This window comes from Mercenaria mercenaria, chromosome 2 (assembly GCF_021730395.1).
Source record: "Mercenaria mercenaria strain notata chromosome 2, MADL_Memer_1, whole genome shotgun sequence".
NCBI classification, from domain to species: domain Eukaryota; kingdom Metazoa; phylum Mollusca; class Bivalvia; order Venerida; family Veneridae; genus Mercenaria; species Mercenaria mercenaria.
This window is the reverse complement of record NC_069362.1, coordinates 113,142,913-113,160,608: the sequence shown is the minus strand read 5'-3', so window position 1 is coordinate 113,160,608 and position 17,696 is coordinate 113,142,913. Positions and strand designations below refer to the sequence as shown.

At 37.0% G+C, this 17,696-nt stretch overlaps 1 protein-coding gene across 1 annotated transcript in view; it reads right to left on the bottom strand.

The window, feature by feature from the left end:
* Nucleotides 1-11,567, bottom strand: part of LOC123564948 (sodium- and chloride-dependent glycine transporter 1-like) — a 50,874-nt gene extending 39,307 nt beyond the window's left edge. The window contains exons 1-2 of the mRNA XM_045358877.2: nt 11,094-11,567; nt 8,967-9,119 (exon numbers count right to left, since the gene is read on the bottom strand). Of these exons, the coding sequence (XP_045214812.2) occupies nt 8,967-9,119; nt 11,094-11,421 (481 nt within the window). The 5' untranslated portion in view covers nt 11,422-11,567. The remainder of the gene's footprint in view (nt 1-8,966; nt 9,120-11,093) is intronic.
* Nucleotides 11,568-17,696: the final 6,129 nt, after the last annotated feature.

Genomic DNA, 17,696 nt, shown 5'->3' with positions numbered 1-17,696 from the left:
CTTAAAATAGTTATTCAACATCATCACCCACATCATATGACACAAGCTGCATAACTCTGGCACAATTTTTCATGAATTATTCCCCCTTTTACTTAGAATTTCAGGTTAAAGTTGTATGCACTTTCACTCTATCTCTGTTATTACTGAATGGATCTGATTCAAACTTAAAATATTGTTCAACATCATTACCCTTATCATATGACACAAGGTGCATAACTCTGGGACCAATTTTTCATGAATTATTTCCCTTTTTACTTAGAATTTTAGGTTAAAGTTTTGATGCACTATCACTCTGTCTCTGTTATTACTGAATGGATTTGTTTCAAACTTAAAATAGTTGTTCAACATCATCACCCACACCATATGACGCAAGGTGCATAACTCTGGCACCAATTTTTCATTAATTATTCCCCTTTTTACTTAGAATTTTAGGTTAAAGTTTTGATGCACTTTCACTCTATTTCTGTTATTACTGAATGGATTTGATTCAAACTTAAAATAGTTGTTCAGCATCATCGCCCACACTATATGACACAAGCTGCATAACTCTGGGACCAATTTTTCATGAATTATGCCCCTTTTTGCTTAGGATATACTTATATAGTGTTTTGATACATTTTATCTTTACCTCTCTTATTACTTTAAGTTGATTTTTTTTGACATAGACTCAGGCTATTGTGCAATATCTTCATCCACAATTGGAGTCATTAAACACTCCAGTGACAGCTCTAGTTTCCTCAGATGTGCCCAGTTTCACTATCCAGCATCGAAATAGTCGAGCGCGCTGTCTCCTGTGACAGCTCTTGTTTTATTAGCATTTACGATTCAGACAGCTATCTCTTTGGTAACAATACTATCTGTATCAAATATCAACATCTTCCATATCCGTGTTGTGGACTATGTTATCGTCATTGTTATGACCGACTGTTCTGTAATCGTATACTAAGTAATTGACGGGCTGACCAGTTCTTTTGGTACCTGATAACAACCGAGACTCTTATCGTATTGCAGTAACATTACTGAATTGGTCACGAATGCCATGTCCACCTGTGACTGCTTGTTTGGGTCATAAGTATTTACAGGTTTAGATCAGTTGCGATAAGATGACGATAAACTTGATTTTATAAACACGTGTTCGGTTGGTTGTGTGTGATGGGTCAGCTATATTACACAAGTAGGCTTACTGTCCCTGGATTTCGTAACGGTTCTAGCACCTGGCAGCTTCCCCGTACCAATCACAGACGAATGAAAAATGATCTAACGGTCAAAGTATCATTTACTGATTTAGCGAAAACTTGTAACGGTGGCCTTAGCCATTGATCTATTGACCCCCCTAAGAATGTGTTCATTTACGAACCACAGGTAACTATCCTATGAAGTTTGAGGACTGTTTGCCAAAACTTTCCTATATTGAGCGGATATCGTTTTCAGTCTCGAGGTTCAACTAGGACCTTGTCAAAAATAATACGGAACATCTACTGACTACTAACTTCCTCTTTGAAATTTAATGACTAGGCTAAAGCGTTGTTTAATTATTGTAGGGAAACTATTTTCAGTCTCATTGTCATAGTCACAGTCATTGTGACCTTGACTTTTGACCTTCAGTCATCTATGGACTATAGGCTATCATCCTTTAAGTTTGACTGTTGTGAGACAAAGCATATAAGAAACCAAGCTGTCTATCGACCGATCGAGAGAAAACCGACAATGGGCAAAACTACATACACCTAATTAAAAACATTTTAGGGTAGTAGACCCGAAATGACATTCGACAATTTACGTATTTTCCATATGCGATTTCGGCATTCTCCGCTTCTTTCCGGAAAGTGATATGCGCGTCCAGCTACATTTACCTCAGAAGAATGCCAAATTGCATAACGAAATTACGTAATCATATGGAAATTGGTGAGTGCCAGTACGGGTCAACTACAAACAGGCTAACTCTCTCATATCAGCTATTGCAGTCGGACAGATCATTGCCTATACTTCTACACGATGAAAAAGAACATGATATTAGTTTGTTATCGCAACATAAAAATGAATAAAATTACATTTTCATCACTGAGATAAGTGTTTTGTGAGTCATAATTTTCAACATATTGGTAATAAAGTGAAGTATCACGCAGTTTGAAGATAGAACAAAAGTGTCACAGTAATGACTAGTTTTTATAATGCACGGAATAAATTGGTATTGCTATAATTCTTTTCTTCTACGTATATATTAATTAATCTTATACTACATCTCCATTATTGTATGGCTATTAAACATGGACAGATGCTGTTTTCCAGACGAGACATTTCGTATATTAACTGAACATAATTTTGACTCGTGTAAAATCTTTTTTTCTTCATATTATTAATTAAATGTAAGTTACATTATAACTAAGGCCAACTGTAACGTTGTAGAATCATCTCTATTTCGCCTTTCTTTACTAACGAAAATACATTCCCGCACCCCTCCTAGTAAAGGCAGGTACGGACAGGAACATACCACTGGTGATGAAGATCGTCATTGTAATTATTACGTAATCGTTGAGCAAGACAAAAATGTTAGCTGTGAGTCAGACTTAAGTGTAAGTTGTGAGCCAGACTAATGTGTAAGTTGTGAGCCGGACTCATGTGTAATACCCCAGTCACACATACGGCGCGGATAGCTACGTCTAGCCACGGACAGAAACGTAGTAGTCCGTATCGATCCGTACCTGAGCCGTACCTCAAAGTAGTAATCCGTATCAATCCGTTCCAACATTTGGTCAAAACGTATTCAGGACTTATCCAAAACGTGCAAGCTTCTCCAACTTTTGAACATGCACAAAAGTTTGAGCGATCCGTAGCCATTTGAGCGTGACTTTAGTCCAACTTGGTTGAAACTTATTCATCCGTAGTTAAACGTACTAAAACGTAGTTATCCGTACTGAAACGTACCTTGCCGTAGTTGAACGTTATCCGAGGCTGCCCGTACTTAAGGGGACGCATATTGCTACATTCACAGTTCATACAGCAATGCGGAAGGGGTGCATATTCAAGAAATCGATGGTGGGAAAATAAAAAACATATTCCTAAACTGATATAATACTGATGGACACCTGTAATATTCAGTATTTTGTGGATAAGGATGTGGTACTATGAATGTAATAGGAAAACAGAGGTGTTTGTGAAAGTACATTCAACACAAAATATTAAGCTTTTGTATAAGGAAAAAACAGGTTTTTTACAATAACAGTGTTCCAAATAATGTTGAAGGGATGAGATTTTCTTTCTAACACACCAGGTTTGCTTAAACATGTAAAAATTTAACGCCACGTCAGTTCATCTCGGGATGGACGCCATATTTCTCATTGACAAAAAATGTAAACAAAAAAATCAGAGTGGAATTAGCATTGCAAGGACATAACATGACATTCTACACAATGAATACCTTAGAACAGATACCTAAGATGCTACACAGGTCAGGCGGGTTAAATGCATAATGTCGATCACTTGAAATTCATCTTGAAAAGGTGGTTAATTTTAGTTTGTTTACATGGTTTTTAATTTTCCCACGACTTCTCGGCGATTCACTGCAAATGTATTACTGTGCCGGACGAAAGGTAACTCTAATAAACAACGGGAGACAACTTAGGTGTCAGCACGTGTACGATTTTTAAAAAAACATGTCGATGATTATAATTTCTTATCAAATAATGAATCCTATTCAGATATTCGTCTTTAATATTAGAAAATTATTAATTTCTGTGGACATTTGTCAAAAAATATTACTTACAGTGGACTACTTTGCGCATCAAACTGGTTTCCGCTTCAGCTGTGAGGCACTTCCGTTATACTTTTGACAACAATAACAAAACACAAAATGAATCAATAAAGTCACTTATAAACCGACTGCTATTTAAATCAGTGTAGGTAAAGTTGTTGTTACAACATTATACTGTTCGTTACGTTATGAGATAAAGTTTATCTTGAACTGCATAATCCATTAACTACGTTTACATGATATTGCATTTACAACTTATTTGACCCATTTTTTTACGTGAATGACAGCATTCTCGTGCAACTCGTGCAAACAGAGTTATGAAAAGTATGGTGGAGAATTCAAGGACAAATTATAAATGACATTAAAGTGAGGATAACTGTATATTCGTCCAGTTTTGATCATTCATTGACATTCCTGCTGTGTATTAAGCAAGTTAAAAGTTAGTAACTTTTGTGAACAAGATTAGAATGTTGCTTTTGCACATATACATATTGATTGGACCTCTCAACCAAATTTCATACCTTATTTTAGGGATTTTTAAGACAGTAGATTTTCAAAAGTTTGTTGAATGTGTTTTGATATTTAAGTGCATTGCAGTTCATGAATACCAAGTTAAAAATTAATAATGGCAACATTTCTAGGCCTTTATTGTAAGCCACTAGACTTCTGTAATGAAAATGTTTAATGTATTAAGGGGAATATACTCTTTTAGTTTTGTAATGTGGCATTCCTTGACCACCGTATCTTTTCTTATGCACTACTTTGTAAACAAACTAAATAATGTGTTTTAGCTCACATATGCCAAATGAAAAGCAAGACAGTGAACTTATTTCACATTCTTTCTTTAAATTAGAATCTGTAGGACATTGATAAATGTTTGGACAAAGTGAAGCACTATTATTTTCGCACCAAAAAGTCTTAATTGTTGACTTTGAATGTACACAAGAAGTCTTATGTAATTCAACAATAACTTTCTTGTTTCAGTTTTTCTCATTTTTATTTTAGTGAGCAATCCTTTGTGTACTTATAACAGTTGAAACAGTATTCATTTCATTTACCAAAACCGTGTACTTTTTTGCAGATAAATTTTATAATACCCCACCCACTTTTTTTCTAATTTCAAAGTATGCGTCCCCTTAAGCGTAGTTCAACGTAGTTCACCACAGACCCGTCCAAGCGCTGGGCAAGTTGCCAGACGCAGTAAAACGTAATTCAACGTAGTACCCCGTACCTATCCGTACTTATACGCGTCCTGTATTGTTTTGTCTGTTCCCCCTTTCTCGCCATTTTTCCCGTACTAAGACGTAAGTTGCTCCGTACTTACCCCCCACAGACCATTCCCATCCTTACCGTACCTCAACGCACGGACTTATCCGTATGTGTGACTGTAGCTTAAGTTGTGAGCCAGACAGATGTGCAAGTTGTCAGCCATACTAAAGTGTAAGTTGTGAGCCAGATAAACGTGTAAGTTGTGAACCAGACTAAAGTGTACATTGTGAGCGAGACAACAGTGTTAGGTTTAAGCCAGACTAAAGTGCTAACTGTGAGCCAGTTTAAAGTGAAATTTATGAGCCAGACTAATGTGTAAGATGTGTGTCAGACTAAAGTTTAAAGTGTACGTTGTGAGCCAGACAACAGTGTAAGTTCTAAGCCAGATTAAAGTTTAAACTGTGAGCCAGTTTAAAGTATAAGTTGTGAGCCAGACTGAATTGTAAGCTGAGAGCAAGATTAAAGTGTAAGTTGAAGGCAGACTAAAGTGTTAGTTCTAAGCCAGACTAAAGTGTTAACTCTGAGCCAGTTTAAAGTCTAAGTTGTTAGCCAGATTAATGTGTAAGTTATGAGCCAAACAAATGTGTTTGATGTGAGCCAGACTAAAGTGTAAGTTGTTAGCCAGTTTAAAATGTAAGTTGTGAGCCAGACTACAGTGTAAGTTCTAAGCTAGACTAAAGTGTAAACTGTGAATCAGTTTAAAGTTTAAGTTGTGAGCCGGACTAAATTGTAAGTTAACAGCCAGATCAAAGTATAGGTTGAAGGACAGACTAAAGTGTTAGTTCTATCCAAGACTAAAGTGTAAACTATGAGCCAGTTTAAAGTGTAAGTTGTCAGCCAGATTAATGTGCAAGTTGTGAGCCAAACTAATGTGCAAGATGTAAGCCAGCTTAAATTGTAAAGAGCCATATTAAAGTGTAGGTTGAAGGACAGACTTAAGTGTTAGTTCTAAGCCACACTAAAGTGTATACTGTGAGCCAGTTTAAAGTGTAAGGTGTGAGCCAGACTACAGTGTAAGTTGCAGGCCAAACTAATGTGCAAGATTTAAGCCAGATTAAATTGTAAAGAGCCATATTAAAGGGTACGTTGAAGGACAGACTAAAGAGTTAGATCTAAGCCATACTAAAGTGTAAACTGTGAGCCAGTTTAAAGTGTAAGTTGTGAGCCAAACTAATGTTAAGTTGTGAGCAAAACTAATGTGCAAGATTTGAGCCAGATTAAAGTGTTAGTTGTTAGCCATTTTAAAGCGTAACCTGTAAGCCAGACTAAAGTGACGTTGTTAGCCAGACAAAAGTATAAATTCTAAGCCTGACTAAAGTGTAAGTTGAAGGACAGACTAAAGTGTTAGTTCTAAGCCAGACTTAAGTGTAAACTGTGAGGCAGTTTAAAGTGTTTAAATTGTTTAAAGTTGTGAGCCAGACTAAAGTGTAAGTTGTGGGCCATACTAATGTGCAAGATGTGAACCAGACTACAGTGTTAGTTGTTAGCCAGAATAAACTGTAAGCTGTGGGCCAGACTAAAGTGTACGTTGGGAGCCAGACAACAGTGTAATTTCTAAGCCAGACTACATTCTAAAATGTCAGCCAGTTTAAAGTATAAGTTGTGAGCCAGATTAGATTGAAAAATGTGAGCCAGACTTGATTGTACATTGTGATCCAGTCAACAGTGTAAGTTCTGAGTCAGGCTAAAGTTTAAACCATGTTTGAGCGTGTAAGTTGTGAGCCAGACTAAACTGTATGTTGAAAGCCAGATTAAAGAGTAAGTTATGAGCCAGTCTTCAGTGCAGGCTGTGAGCCAAATTATAATATAAGTTGTGAGGCAGACTAAAATGTAAGTTGTTAGCCAGACTACAGTGTATAAGTCGTGAGCCAGACTAATGTGTAAGCTGTGAGACAGACTAAAGTGTAAGTTGTGAGAAAGACAACAGTGTAAGCTGTAAACCAGACTATAAAGAGTAAATTCTGAGCCAGACTTAAGTGTAAGCTGTGTGACAGGCATCGATCAGTGTATTTGGTGAGCCAGACAACAGCGTAAGTTATGAGCCAGATCAAACTGTAAGCTGTGAGCTAGGCCAAAGTGTAATAGTGTACAATATGTGAGCAAAACAATGGTGTAAGCTGTGAGTAAGCATCGTTTGTCCCAATTTCGCCTACAGGTGTTTATTTTTTCAAAAGCAATCAGACTGTTGTCGGTAGTAACAATCTGCACCAGACTACAAGGCAGCTTTAGATATGTTCGCGTTATGAACTTTACTATGACCGACTGTTTGTAATTATATGTATATACCTGACAGGCTTACCTAATTCTTTTGACACATAACAGCCGAGACTCCTATCGAGCATTATTGATTAAGTCACGAATGTCATATAAACCGGTTATTGTCTGTTTGACACAAGATATCGTAACATGCACGGGTCAGTTGTGATAATATTAATGCGGATTCCGCGTATTTAGTATCTAAGACTCTTGCTTGGTAAACATGATGATACACATCTATTTGAGAAACAAATCTTTGTCTAAGATACAAAGAAGACCATGCATCTGTATACCTTATTGGATATATCGAGGTTGTGAGAGAAAGATCAAAGCATATATATTTATTTTTGTTAGCAAGGGATGTTGGGCTAAAGATGTCAATGATTCGATCAGTAGCCCAGAAAAAAAAGATATATATTACGTATGAGTATTATATTGATGTAGCAAATATGGCCAAGCCATTATTAATGACATACAGCGCAGTTGCAGACTCTAAGAAATCCTTGGCCAGTCTGGACTTTTATGATTAAGCGATAATGGTCTGATTCTACATCTACGACCTAGTTCAAACTGGAACATTACAAATATACACGACATGTAAAATATTTTACAGAATGGAGAACGTGATGAAATAGTCATTTGTGCCAGACCCGACTTGTTCATTTTATACACTATAGCATACCTATTAAGGAAAACAAGTGAATTGTATTCATTTAAAATAACCATCAAAATACTTTTGAAATACTTTTATACTAGTTTATACAACACTATAACTACACATCAATATATACTTTAGGACATGACTTTTTCATTTACTGTTGAAAAGCATAGACTTTGACAAGAAAGCCTTACTATAAATATAATCACGCACTTTTTTTCTAAAAGTGTTCCTATGACAAAGTATTGTCTTAATAGTTCATATGTTATCTCCACAGTATAATAACGTATAAAGATCCGCATACGTTGCGGATGTGGACAGGCCGTCAGGGGAGGCAACTAACCTCAATGAGCAGAAACGCTAAGACGCTCATCGACATGCGTGCACCCAACTCGTGACGTAATAACCAATTTCATTGCATTTCAGTCTTTATTATATACACATTAGGGCATTAAATAAACTATGACATCTCGTCTAAGACTAGCGAGTCATAACACAAATGCATGTGTATTTGAAAATACATTAACTTGATTAAGACTGAACATTACATAAATGAGCCGTGTCATGAGAAAACCAACATAATGCGTTTGCGACCAGCATGGATCCAGACCAGCCTGCGCATCCGCGCAGTCTGGCCAGGATCCATGCTGTTCGCTAACCGTTTCTCTAATTTCAATCGGCTTTGAAAGCGAACAGCATGGATCCTGACCAGACTGCGCGGTCGCTAACGCACTATGTTGGTTTTCTCCGGGCACGGCTAAAATCATATATAAAAATATAATCCAACAAATCATGTACGCTCATTTACTCTAATACCGTTCGAACCATGGACGTTTCTACTGCTTCTGTCTTGACGTAATCTAATCTGTGCACCTCCCTTGATTTTGTTTATTGATATTTTGTCATTCTCGTGGTTCAAATACTTACTTTTCTTGTAAAATCAGGAAGAAATTCTTGAATTGTGTTTCACTGAAAACGACTAACATGATGTACGCAGTAAGACTATGCACATTTATATGTATTTCTAATTACCTTTACAGTTTTCTGTATTCCACCAGTTCCCACATGTTGTCCAGGGTAGCTGTGAGTTAAATGACTGGACAAAGTAGTATTGAATCCATCCCATAATAGTCACATAGTACCAAAGAATGTCAAACGATATCATCACCATAAGAAATCCAAGTCCTGTAAAGGACATAATTAATATAAAGTTCAATAGAATTTCATTTATACTACGAGTGTCATTCAATACTCTGTGACAACCCTGCCACATTTTGAGAAGAAAAATGTAAACTATATTTGGAACATTCGATTTTTTGTGGTAACTGCATAACTGCGAATACTGTAAATTCAGTTTAAGTTTGTTTACGTTTCGCCTACATGTGCACGTGGCAATTTTGTCTAGATCAATAGGAAAGGTTATTCATGTTTTTTCTATAACATTGACGAAAACATTAAATATGCGGAACATCTCTGCGTTTTAGGTTGAAATGAGCTAACATATATTTTCCCGTTGGGTACCATGGCTCTCACAGTAAACCTAGCGGTAGGGCGTACGTGTACAGTGGCACTTGGGTACGGTCACACACAATACAATGAAAGGAAATCTAAAACTGCCACAACGAATATGTAAAATAGCTTGTTGTATCATGCTATAATTATCATTTTAATACAAAATTACTTTGGTTCAAATTACGTATTTTGAATATATTTTATCGTTCTACGATATTGCAGTATGGTTTATGTATCCTTTTAATATAACTTTACTTTAGTTCAAATTACGTATTTTGAATAAATGTTTTATCGTTGTATTGTTTATGTATAATTCGGTCAGTGTACAAATGAAACGGGTCCAGTCGATACAACAGTCAGTTTTTGTTTTTGTCATTCTTACCTTGCCCCCACCCTCGCCCCCTCTCCCGCCTTTTCGTTTGGCCCAAAAATGATTTTTCTCAGATATAACAGAAGATAAAGAGGGGTCTAATCTTAGAGAGCATTTAGATGTAATGGTAAGGATTTTGATGCGATATTGTCAGTAAGGGGAAGAACTTTTTGGGTTGTCCGAAAATGTTCAAGGAAATATGGGTAGGTATAGATTGCCGCCCCTCCCCAATTGCCTCCCCTTCCCCTTAAAAAAAGAGAGAAATAAACTTTGAGATTACTCCTCCGCCAATGAAATAAGACATGTGAGCCGCGCCATGAGAAAACCGACATAGTGGCTTTGCGACCAGCATGGATCCAGGCCAGCCTGCGCATCCGCGCAGTCTGGTCAGGATCCATGCTGTTCGCTAACGGTTTCTGTAATTGCAATAGGCTTTGAAAGCGAACAGCATGGATCCTGACCAGACTGCGCGGATGCGCAGGCTTGTCTGGACCCATGCTGGTCGCAAAGCCACTATGTTGGTTTTCTCATGGCGCGGCTCATGTATGTTATCTAGATTTTTGTATAAATCATCTCTTTAGAAACTGTTTAGTCTGTTTTATTAAAGCTTAGCAGGTATCTTTCTAAAGCTATCCAGTCTTCTTAGTGAGGAATGATGTATATTTCATTCAGTCAAACCGAATCTGCTATTGTTTTGCATAGTTGCATTCAATATCTAAATACCGTGTCGCAGCTATAAAGTTTTCTCATATTTAGTTACAAAGTTGATACATATTTTTATTTCTGATCACTTTTTTTATAACAACTCCGTTACTTCCGCTTAATAGTCCGCTCTTTTTAGGGGCGTAAGGGGTGTTGCACATTCTAGTACCTCTCACGAAAAGACTCGGCTAAACCAAGTATATGCTGTGATATTGCTTGGTTGCGTTCTTTATTTTAAATGCTATTAAATTTAGCTAAGTCGTTTGCAACAGACTATAATAGTGGTACAGAGGTGCAGAATAAGCATTACATGTTTCAAACTGACAGTGCTGTATAGTAGTGTAATGTAAATGGAGGTGTAAGACTATATATAACCCATAAAAAGTTTTGCGTAATAAAGGTCCGAAAAAGATTGTCCTGCTAAACAGGCTTTATCAAGCTGCAAGTTTCTAAAACAGCAGGAAAAATACAAGAAGTTCCTTTTTTTATATTTTCACAAATGTATCAATCAGTTTGATTAACAGCAACTGTAAACACGTAAGTAGATTTACATTACTTTATTTTAGAACACTTACCTCTTAACAAAGGGCAAAAGTGGAACGCGGCTCCTGCACTCTGACCACTAAACTGTCCAAGACACACTTCTAGATAGTACAGAGGTCCACCACATGTTATCATGAAGAAGAAAAAAGGAATGAGAAAGGCTCCACCTCCATTTCTGGCACACAGAATAGGGAACCGCCAGATACTGCCTATACCGACGGTAAATCCTATGATAGCGAGCAAAAATTCAAACCGGGACCCCCAGGTCCCTCGCTCATCATTTCTTTCAGCACGTTTTCTCGCTAATTTATCCTTTTCATCAAATGCATTGTTTTCACTATTTAGCGGCTCTAACTCCATCTTTTAGCGCGACGCAGAGTCTGTGAAATACAATGGTACACTGGGCGATTTTTACCTATGTTAAACTCGGTCGGTACATGTAATAGGGCAATGATATCCATCAGCCGCGTGTCGACAGAACTAGATATGTGTGTCGATTTTATCACTGTATTTACATTATTTCCTCTTCCAATTTCTAGATCCAGAAACTCGTGCATACGATGGGTAGCCCCAATACGCCACGATATTAATTAAGAAAAACTGAATTGGTATAAGTTTTCCACGACTGTGCCGTTTAAGAAAATAATTACACACCTGGAATATGTTTGAAATTGTTCCTTTTATATTTTACATTTTAATACATACATAGAGAGAGTAAAATACCTACTTTAGTTAAGAAACTGAAATAACTAGCTGTAGCTATCAAACTTTATATAACATTAAATGTACCGAACAACAAGACCGGTATTTCAAAGTTATTTCTTAAGAAAATAATTTAAACATGACTTAATTACAAAAACGCGAGACCATTTACTCTAACAAAAACATACATTTAAAACATGTCTTCAACATTTTATATCAAAGACATATTTTATAACAGATCTTCTGGAAGAACGGAAATAATATCAGTTTTGGTGACACTGAGTCTGTTCATAAGAGGCAATTAAATTTACAACACACCTCCTCCCCAACTACACACCCCCACACCCCCATCCCCACTCCTCCACCCCTAACACCAACCTAAGCGAAACTCAATCACAGAAATATATTGAATGACCAAAATGACCCTAAAGAACCATAAAATACAACAGTGAGTCTAAGTAGAAACTTCTAAGGCCGTCACGTGGCTCTCATAGTAAATAAAGTCTATAAGCAGATCATTTGGAAGCGAAGAATGCAACTAAGCAAAGCAATAGCAGACTCGGTTTGATGACATAAAATGTGCAACGCCCATTGAGACCCCAGCACTGCTTAAGTGGAAGCCTATTACACGGTGAAATTACCTCTAACCAAAGCAAGAAAAAAAGAAAAAAAAAAACATTTGTTCTATAGTTATCCTCAACTAAACGGATTGAGTATCAAATTTTTAATTTGATTAAATAAATAAATTTTGATAAAACATTTACCCAACTTGTCCATAATTATTCAGCTCCGGCTCGTATAAAATATACAACTTAGACATACTATACTAATCGGCGTGAAGTTGGCAGTACAGCAGTAGCAGCAGTATGAGCAGTTAACTGCTCCTACTGCCAGCAGTTACAACAGTTAACTACTGCTACTGCCAGCAGTTACAGCAGTTTATTGCCTGTCGCAGTTAACTACCACTAGTTACAGCAATTGATCGTGTTTACTAACACCAGTTAACTGCTACTACTGCCAGCAATTATAACAGTTAATAAAGCTGTATTACCAGATGATGAGAATGACATAAGGTATTTATTTTGTCAGTGTCCTACATATAATACTGCCAGCAGTTAAATTGTGTTATTAAAATCAGTTTTACAAGTTTCCTTCAAATGTGTAATGGGCCGTAAAACCTACCCTTCCCGCTTATACATTTGTCCGCATCGTTTAAAGATCATTGAAGCGTTCTTAATCTATTTCTATCAAGAATTTTCTGCCCTTGATACCGACTTTCCCCGCCTCACACCTCACCCCGGGTTCCTCCCAAACAAGAGTTTTCCCCGAATGGCGGCCACCCGTGCCGGGTGGGGGACGACCCCCTTTACAACGGCCACCCGGTCCGATCCAAAAGTCAAGGTCTGGGGCGGGGCTGGGGGTGCCCAAACTGAAAAAAGTGAACATTTCCAGAAACGGCCTCGGACCAACTTTGAGACCCGCTCACGAGTAAACAAGAGTTTTCCCGGGCTAGCCGCTATGCTGGCCCCCCATACACCGTCACCCTCTACAACGGCCACCCGGTCCCGTCCCAAAGTCGAGGTCCCGTAGGGTCCTCCTATTAACTGCTGTAAGCATTTTAGGCCACCCCCGCCTCACACCTCACCCCGGGTTCCTCCCAAACAAGAGTTTTCCCCGAATGGCGGCCACCCGTGCCGGGTGGGGGACGACCCCCTTTACAACGGCCACCCGGTCCGATCCAAAAGTCAAGGTCTGGGGCGGGGCTGGGGACCCCCAAACTTTTGCCTTATTTAACAGTCATGATGTTAATCTATACAATGTACATGGATGAATACATTGATGGATAATTATCCTTTTTTGGTTTGCCTGATCTTCCTCGCCGTTCTATTTTTAGTCGGGAGCTGGCAAATTCGATTTTAGCACATAACAACTTCCTTCAAACTGTTGTTTGTATTTTTACTTCAGTTATCATTAAGAATAACTATTTGAATATATATGCCTATAAAATACATGTACTGATTTTATTCAGAAAACGTGCCCGGGCCAAATTCGAAACCATCCCTTCCCATTTAGAAAATCGCGGGATTTTCTACTTTCAGTTTCTTAACATACAATCTGGGGAGGTAATTACATCATAGTAAAGGCCAAACTCAGAGTTAAATACACTCTACTATAAACTGATTTGATATTTGAGAGTTCAATTTATAGGCTCGTCTCTCGATTATGTAAATCTGCCGTGTTTTATTACAAATGTATATTCACTTCCTGTCTAAATAAAGCGTGGAGTATTCTCACGTAAGCGGTTGGGACTCTGTACTCTGTCAATTCATTTTTTATTAACCTTTTATGTGCGATAAAATTAATTCATTCTTTCACTTATATGTTTTCTATTTTTCTTTTCATCTTAACGCAAAAAGTACCATGCATAATTTTCATTATTGGTAAGTTTCGCAAGGTAATTCGTCAGAGTCCACAGTATAACTTTTGCTAGCCAAGAATTTCATATTGATTTGCACATGCATGCATCACATCCATTGTGCATTATATAAAATATTTTGTACTTACTTGTAAAAAAAATATTATAATACGCATTATACTTCCATATAATTTCGTTTGATGTTGTGGCTTTACATAACACTGTGTTAAAGATGAAAATTTATATTGATTAAAATACTGATTGATATTTAAGCAATGCTTATACCTACCATACTATCACAGCTATTTCGGCGGTTCATCTTTTTGTTGCTAAAATTAATTATTATACAAAATAAATCTTTACTACTATATTGTATTTGCAAACACTATCCAAACTATAGACCGTTCCTTTATAAAAAGGATAAAGCATCGCTAACTTTAAAACCGAACATTAACTCATGGCAATAGCAGCACTTCACTTGTGGTAGTACAAGCAATTTAACTGTTGTAACTGCTGGCAGTAGCAGCAGTTAACTGCTCCTACTGCTGGCAGTAGCGGCAGTTAACTGATGTAACTGCTGCTACTGCTGTACTGCCAACTTCACGCCGATTACTATACGAGGAAGTTACTATCACGTGTCTTTAGATTTTAATTTGATCCTGTCATTTAAAAAGGAAATTACCCGAAATAATAAAAATCAAATGAAATAAAGTTTAAAAAAGACAGTACGAATATGAATCGCTTTGAACCAACATCAACTAATATAAATTTGTGGTATCTCATTTTGGACCTCACCTTGGGGTTGATATGAAGTAACGAAAGAAAATAAATCAACTTGGTCATTTAGGAAGGTATAGATTGCTACACAGAACAGCGGTGGGTGCAATGACCCGGTAACTCTAAATAAAAAATTAACACAACCTTACACAATTCACTCGACCTTTGTGAAAAAAACAACACGTTTTTCCCGGGGCACTGTTTATGCTCAGTTCACTTAGCAGGTGACATTCATGACTACATGTTGTTACTAGGTACCCCGGTTCTCCGATTTCGCCCGATTCGTGCACGTTTCAGTCGGATTCACCTTTTTTCGACTTAGAAAATTCCGTTAAGTTCTGCATGCATCTATCAAGCCGTCTATACATGTATTGGATTGGAACTTTACATAATGCTTCTCAGTCATCAGACCTACTAAAATAATCAAGTTAGATAACTCGTGGTTGAATTTAATTTTAATTATGGTCCCTTGTCGACTTGGAAGGTTTCGCGTATTAAGCTGTATCTCAGTAACTATTGAAACCGCACACAAGACATCATTCTCATCAAAATTACTTCCATAACGAAGTTATAAAGACTCCTTAGTTGAACTCAGTTCAAATTATGTCCCGTATTTCACTGAACTTTTGCCCAATATAAAATTTTTAATTTGTAATAAGCTTTGCCAAGTTAGAACTCTTTTTCGACTTTAGTTGTAGAACAGTCGAGCACGCTATCTTAGTTTAAATATATTTATTCGCCAATAATTTCGATATACATACAGTTCACAAGATAGACGAGTGGAGATAGAACCGGAAGCAAATTGCTTTCCGCTATACAAAATCACGGGTTTCGGGTCATGACATAATGAAATACATGCAACAATGAGAAATTGGCGCAATATAAACATAAAAAAAGGAGATTTGGCAAAATTTAACTGCATTGCAACAACAACGTGAATAGTTTTTATGGGACAGATGTAAGGAGGGACAGCTTTTCTATATACTCAATTTGATCATCATGGAAACGTAGATCTTCATCTGCTATGCGGATAACCAACGTACAGTAGCTTGGCTGTAATGTTGTCACTGATTTTGAGTTATTTGTCTCATGCAAATGATGTTGCCATGAAAACGTGTTTTGTAAAATGGTTTTATTGGGAAGGAAGACATTTACGTTTAACAAAGTCGTGTTTTCTTTTTCATGCATTTTAGGTTGTGTTTTAGTGTCAAAGACCCAAAACATACACACAGAACATGGACAAAGATGTTGTCAGATCTGGAGCATAAAGGTGTGTATGTTTTCTTATTTTCTTTGGAATTTCTAAGGTACCACCAGAATAGATATTTCTTTCTTTTCTAACACATTCCTTCGTATGTCTTAAGCACTCAACAGGTTACCATGAAAACACATATGTGCATATAGGCAATGAAATAAATATATAAATATATCAGATATACACTGTTATACAGCAGGTTTTGGAGTATATAGGGCGTGTATGTTTACTTTTTAGCTTGGCTATACGAAGTATATGGAGAGTTATCCTACTCGGCCTGGTGTCGTCGTCGGCGTCCTTCCGCGTCCAAACCTTGGTTAAAGTTCTGATGCACTTTCTCTTTTTCTCTGTAATTACTTGATGGTTTGCTTCAGACTAAAGTAGCTATTCCTTATCACCATCCACATCAAAAGGCACAAGGACCATAACTCTTGCACCAGTATTTAATGGCGTATACCCCTTTTTACTAAGAATTTCAGATTAAAGGTTTGGTGCACTATACCTATATCTTTGTTATTACGGAACGGATTTGGATCAAACTTTAAACAGTTGTTCCACATCATCACCTACCGGCATAAAACAAATTTCATATCACTGGTACAAGTTTTTCATGAGTTATACCCCTTTTTACTTAGATTTTTTGTTAAATATTACGCATTCTCACTGTATCTCTGTTATTGCAGAGTTTTGATTGCCATTACCTTAAAAAGTCGTCATGGGAAATCGCCTCCCTTTACCGTGACGATTAACATGTGGTTTTGAAAAAATTATCTCTTAATCTCATTTAAGAATGCCATTTGGCAAAAGGATACCGATTCCTGACGAATTTCTTCAGCATGAAATAAGAGGCATTTTAAACAGCAAGTTACATGGGGTCAAGCCAATTGTGATGGTCTCACGTTCGTTTTTTTGGGGCGTTGACATGACTTTTATTTTTTTACAGATTCCTTAAAAAAACAACATACTGTCTGTTTTGACATAAAACAACACATTACAGAAATCATTCATTATCTATGCCATTGCTTTTGCAAAGTTTATATGATTTTAGATATATAAAACTTTGACTTAGAAACCATCTGCTCTATTCTCTTTTCTTAAAACGAATCACGGTATCCGTCACAGAACATAAAGATATAGATATAGATGAAAAAGTCAACGTTGAAGAAGCATTAAAGGGCTAAAACAAACATTTGAAATAACAGATTACTTAAGTATTTTCGTGAAATTGTGGCCAGAACTTGCTATACCACTATTACTACACCTACAGTCCATAAAATAAACAAACGTCTTTGTAAACATGGACGGATCCTAACGGAAGGGGAATAGGCATTTATAGAAATATTTCAATGGCAAAATACAATACATATCGTAGCCCTGACCAACCAACCTATAAACCGGGCCAGTCTATTTTATAAGTACAACCCATTTAAACGAGTTATACTATTCACGATTCCAAACAAAAAACAAAACAAAACGAAACAACAA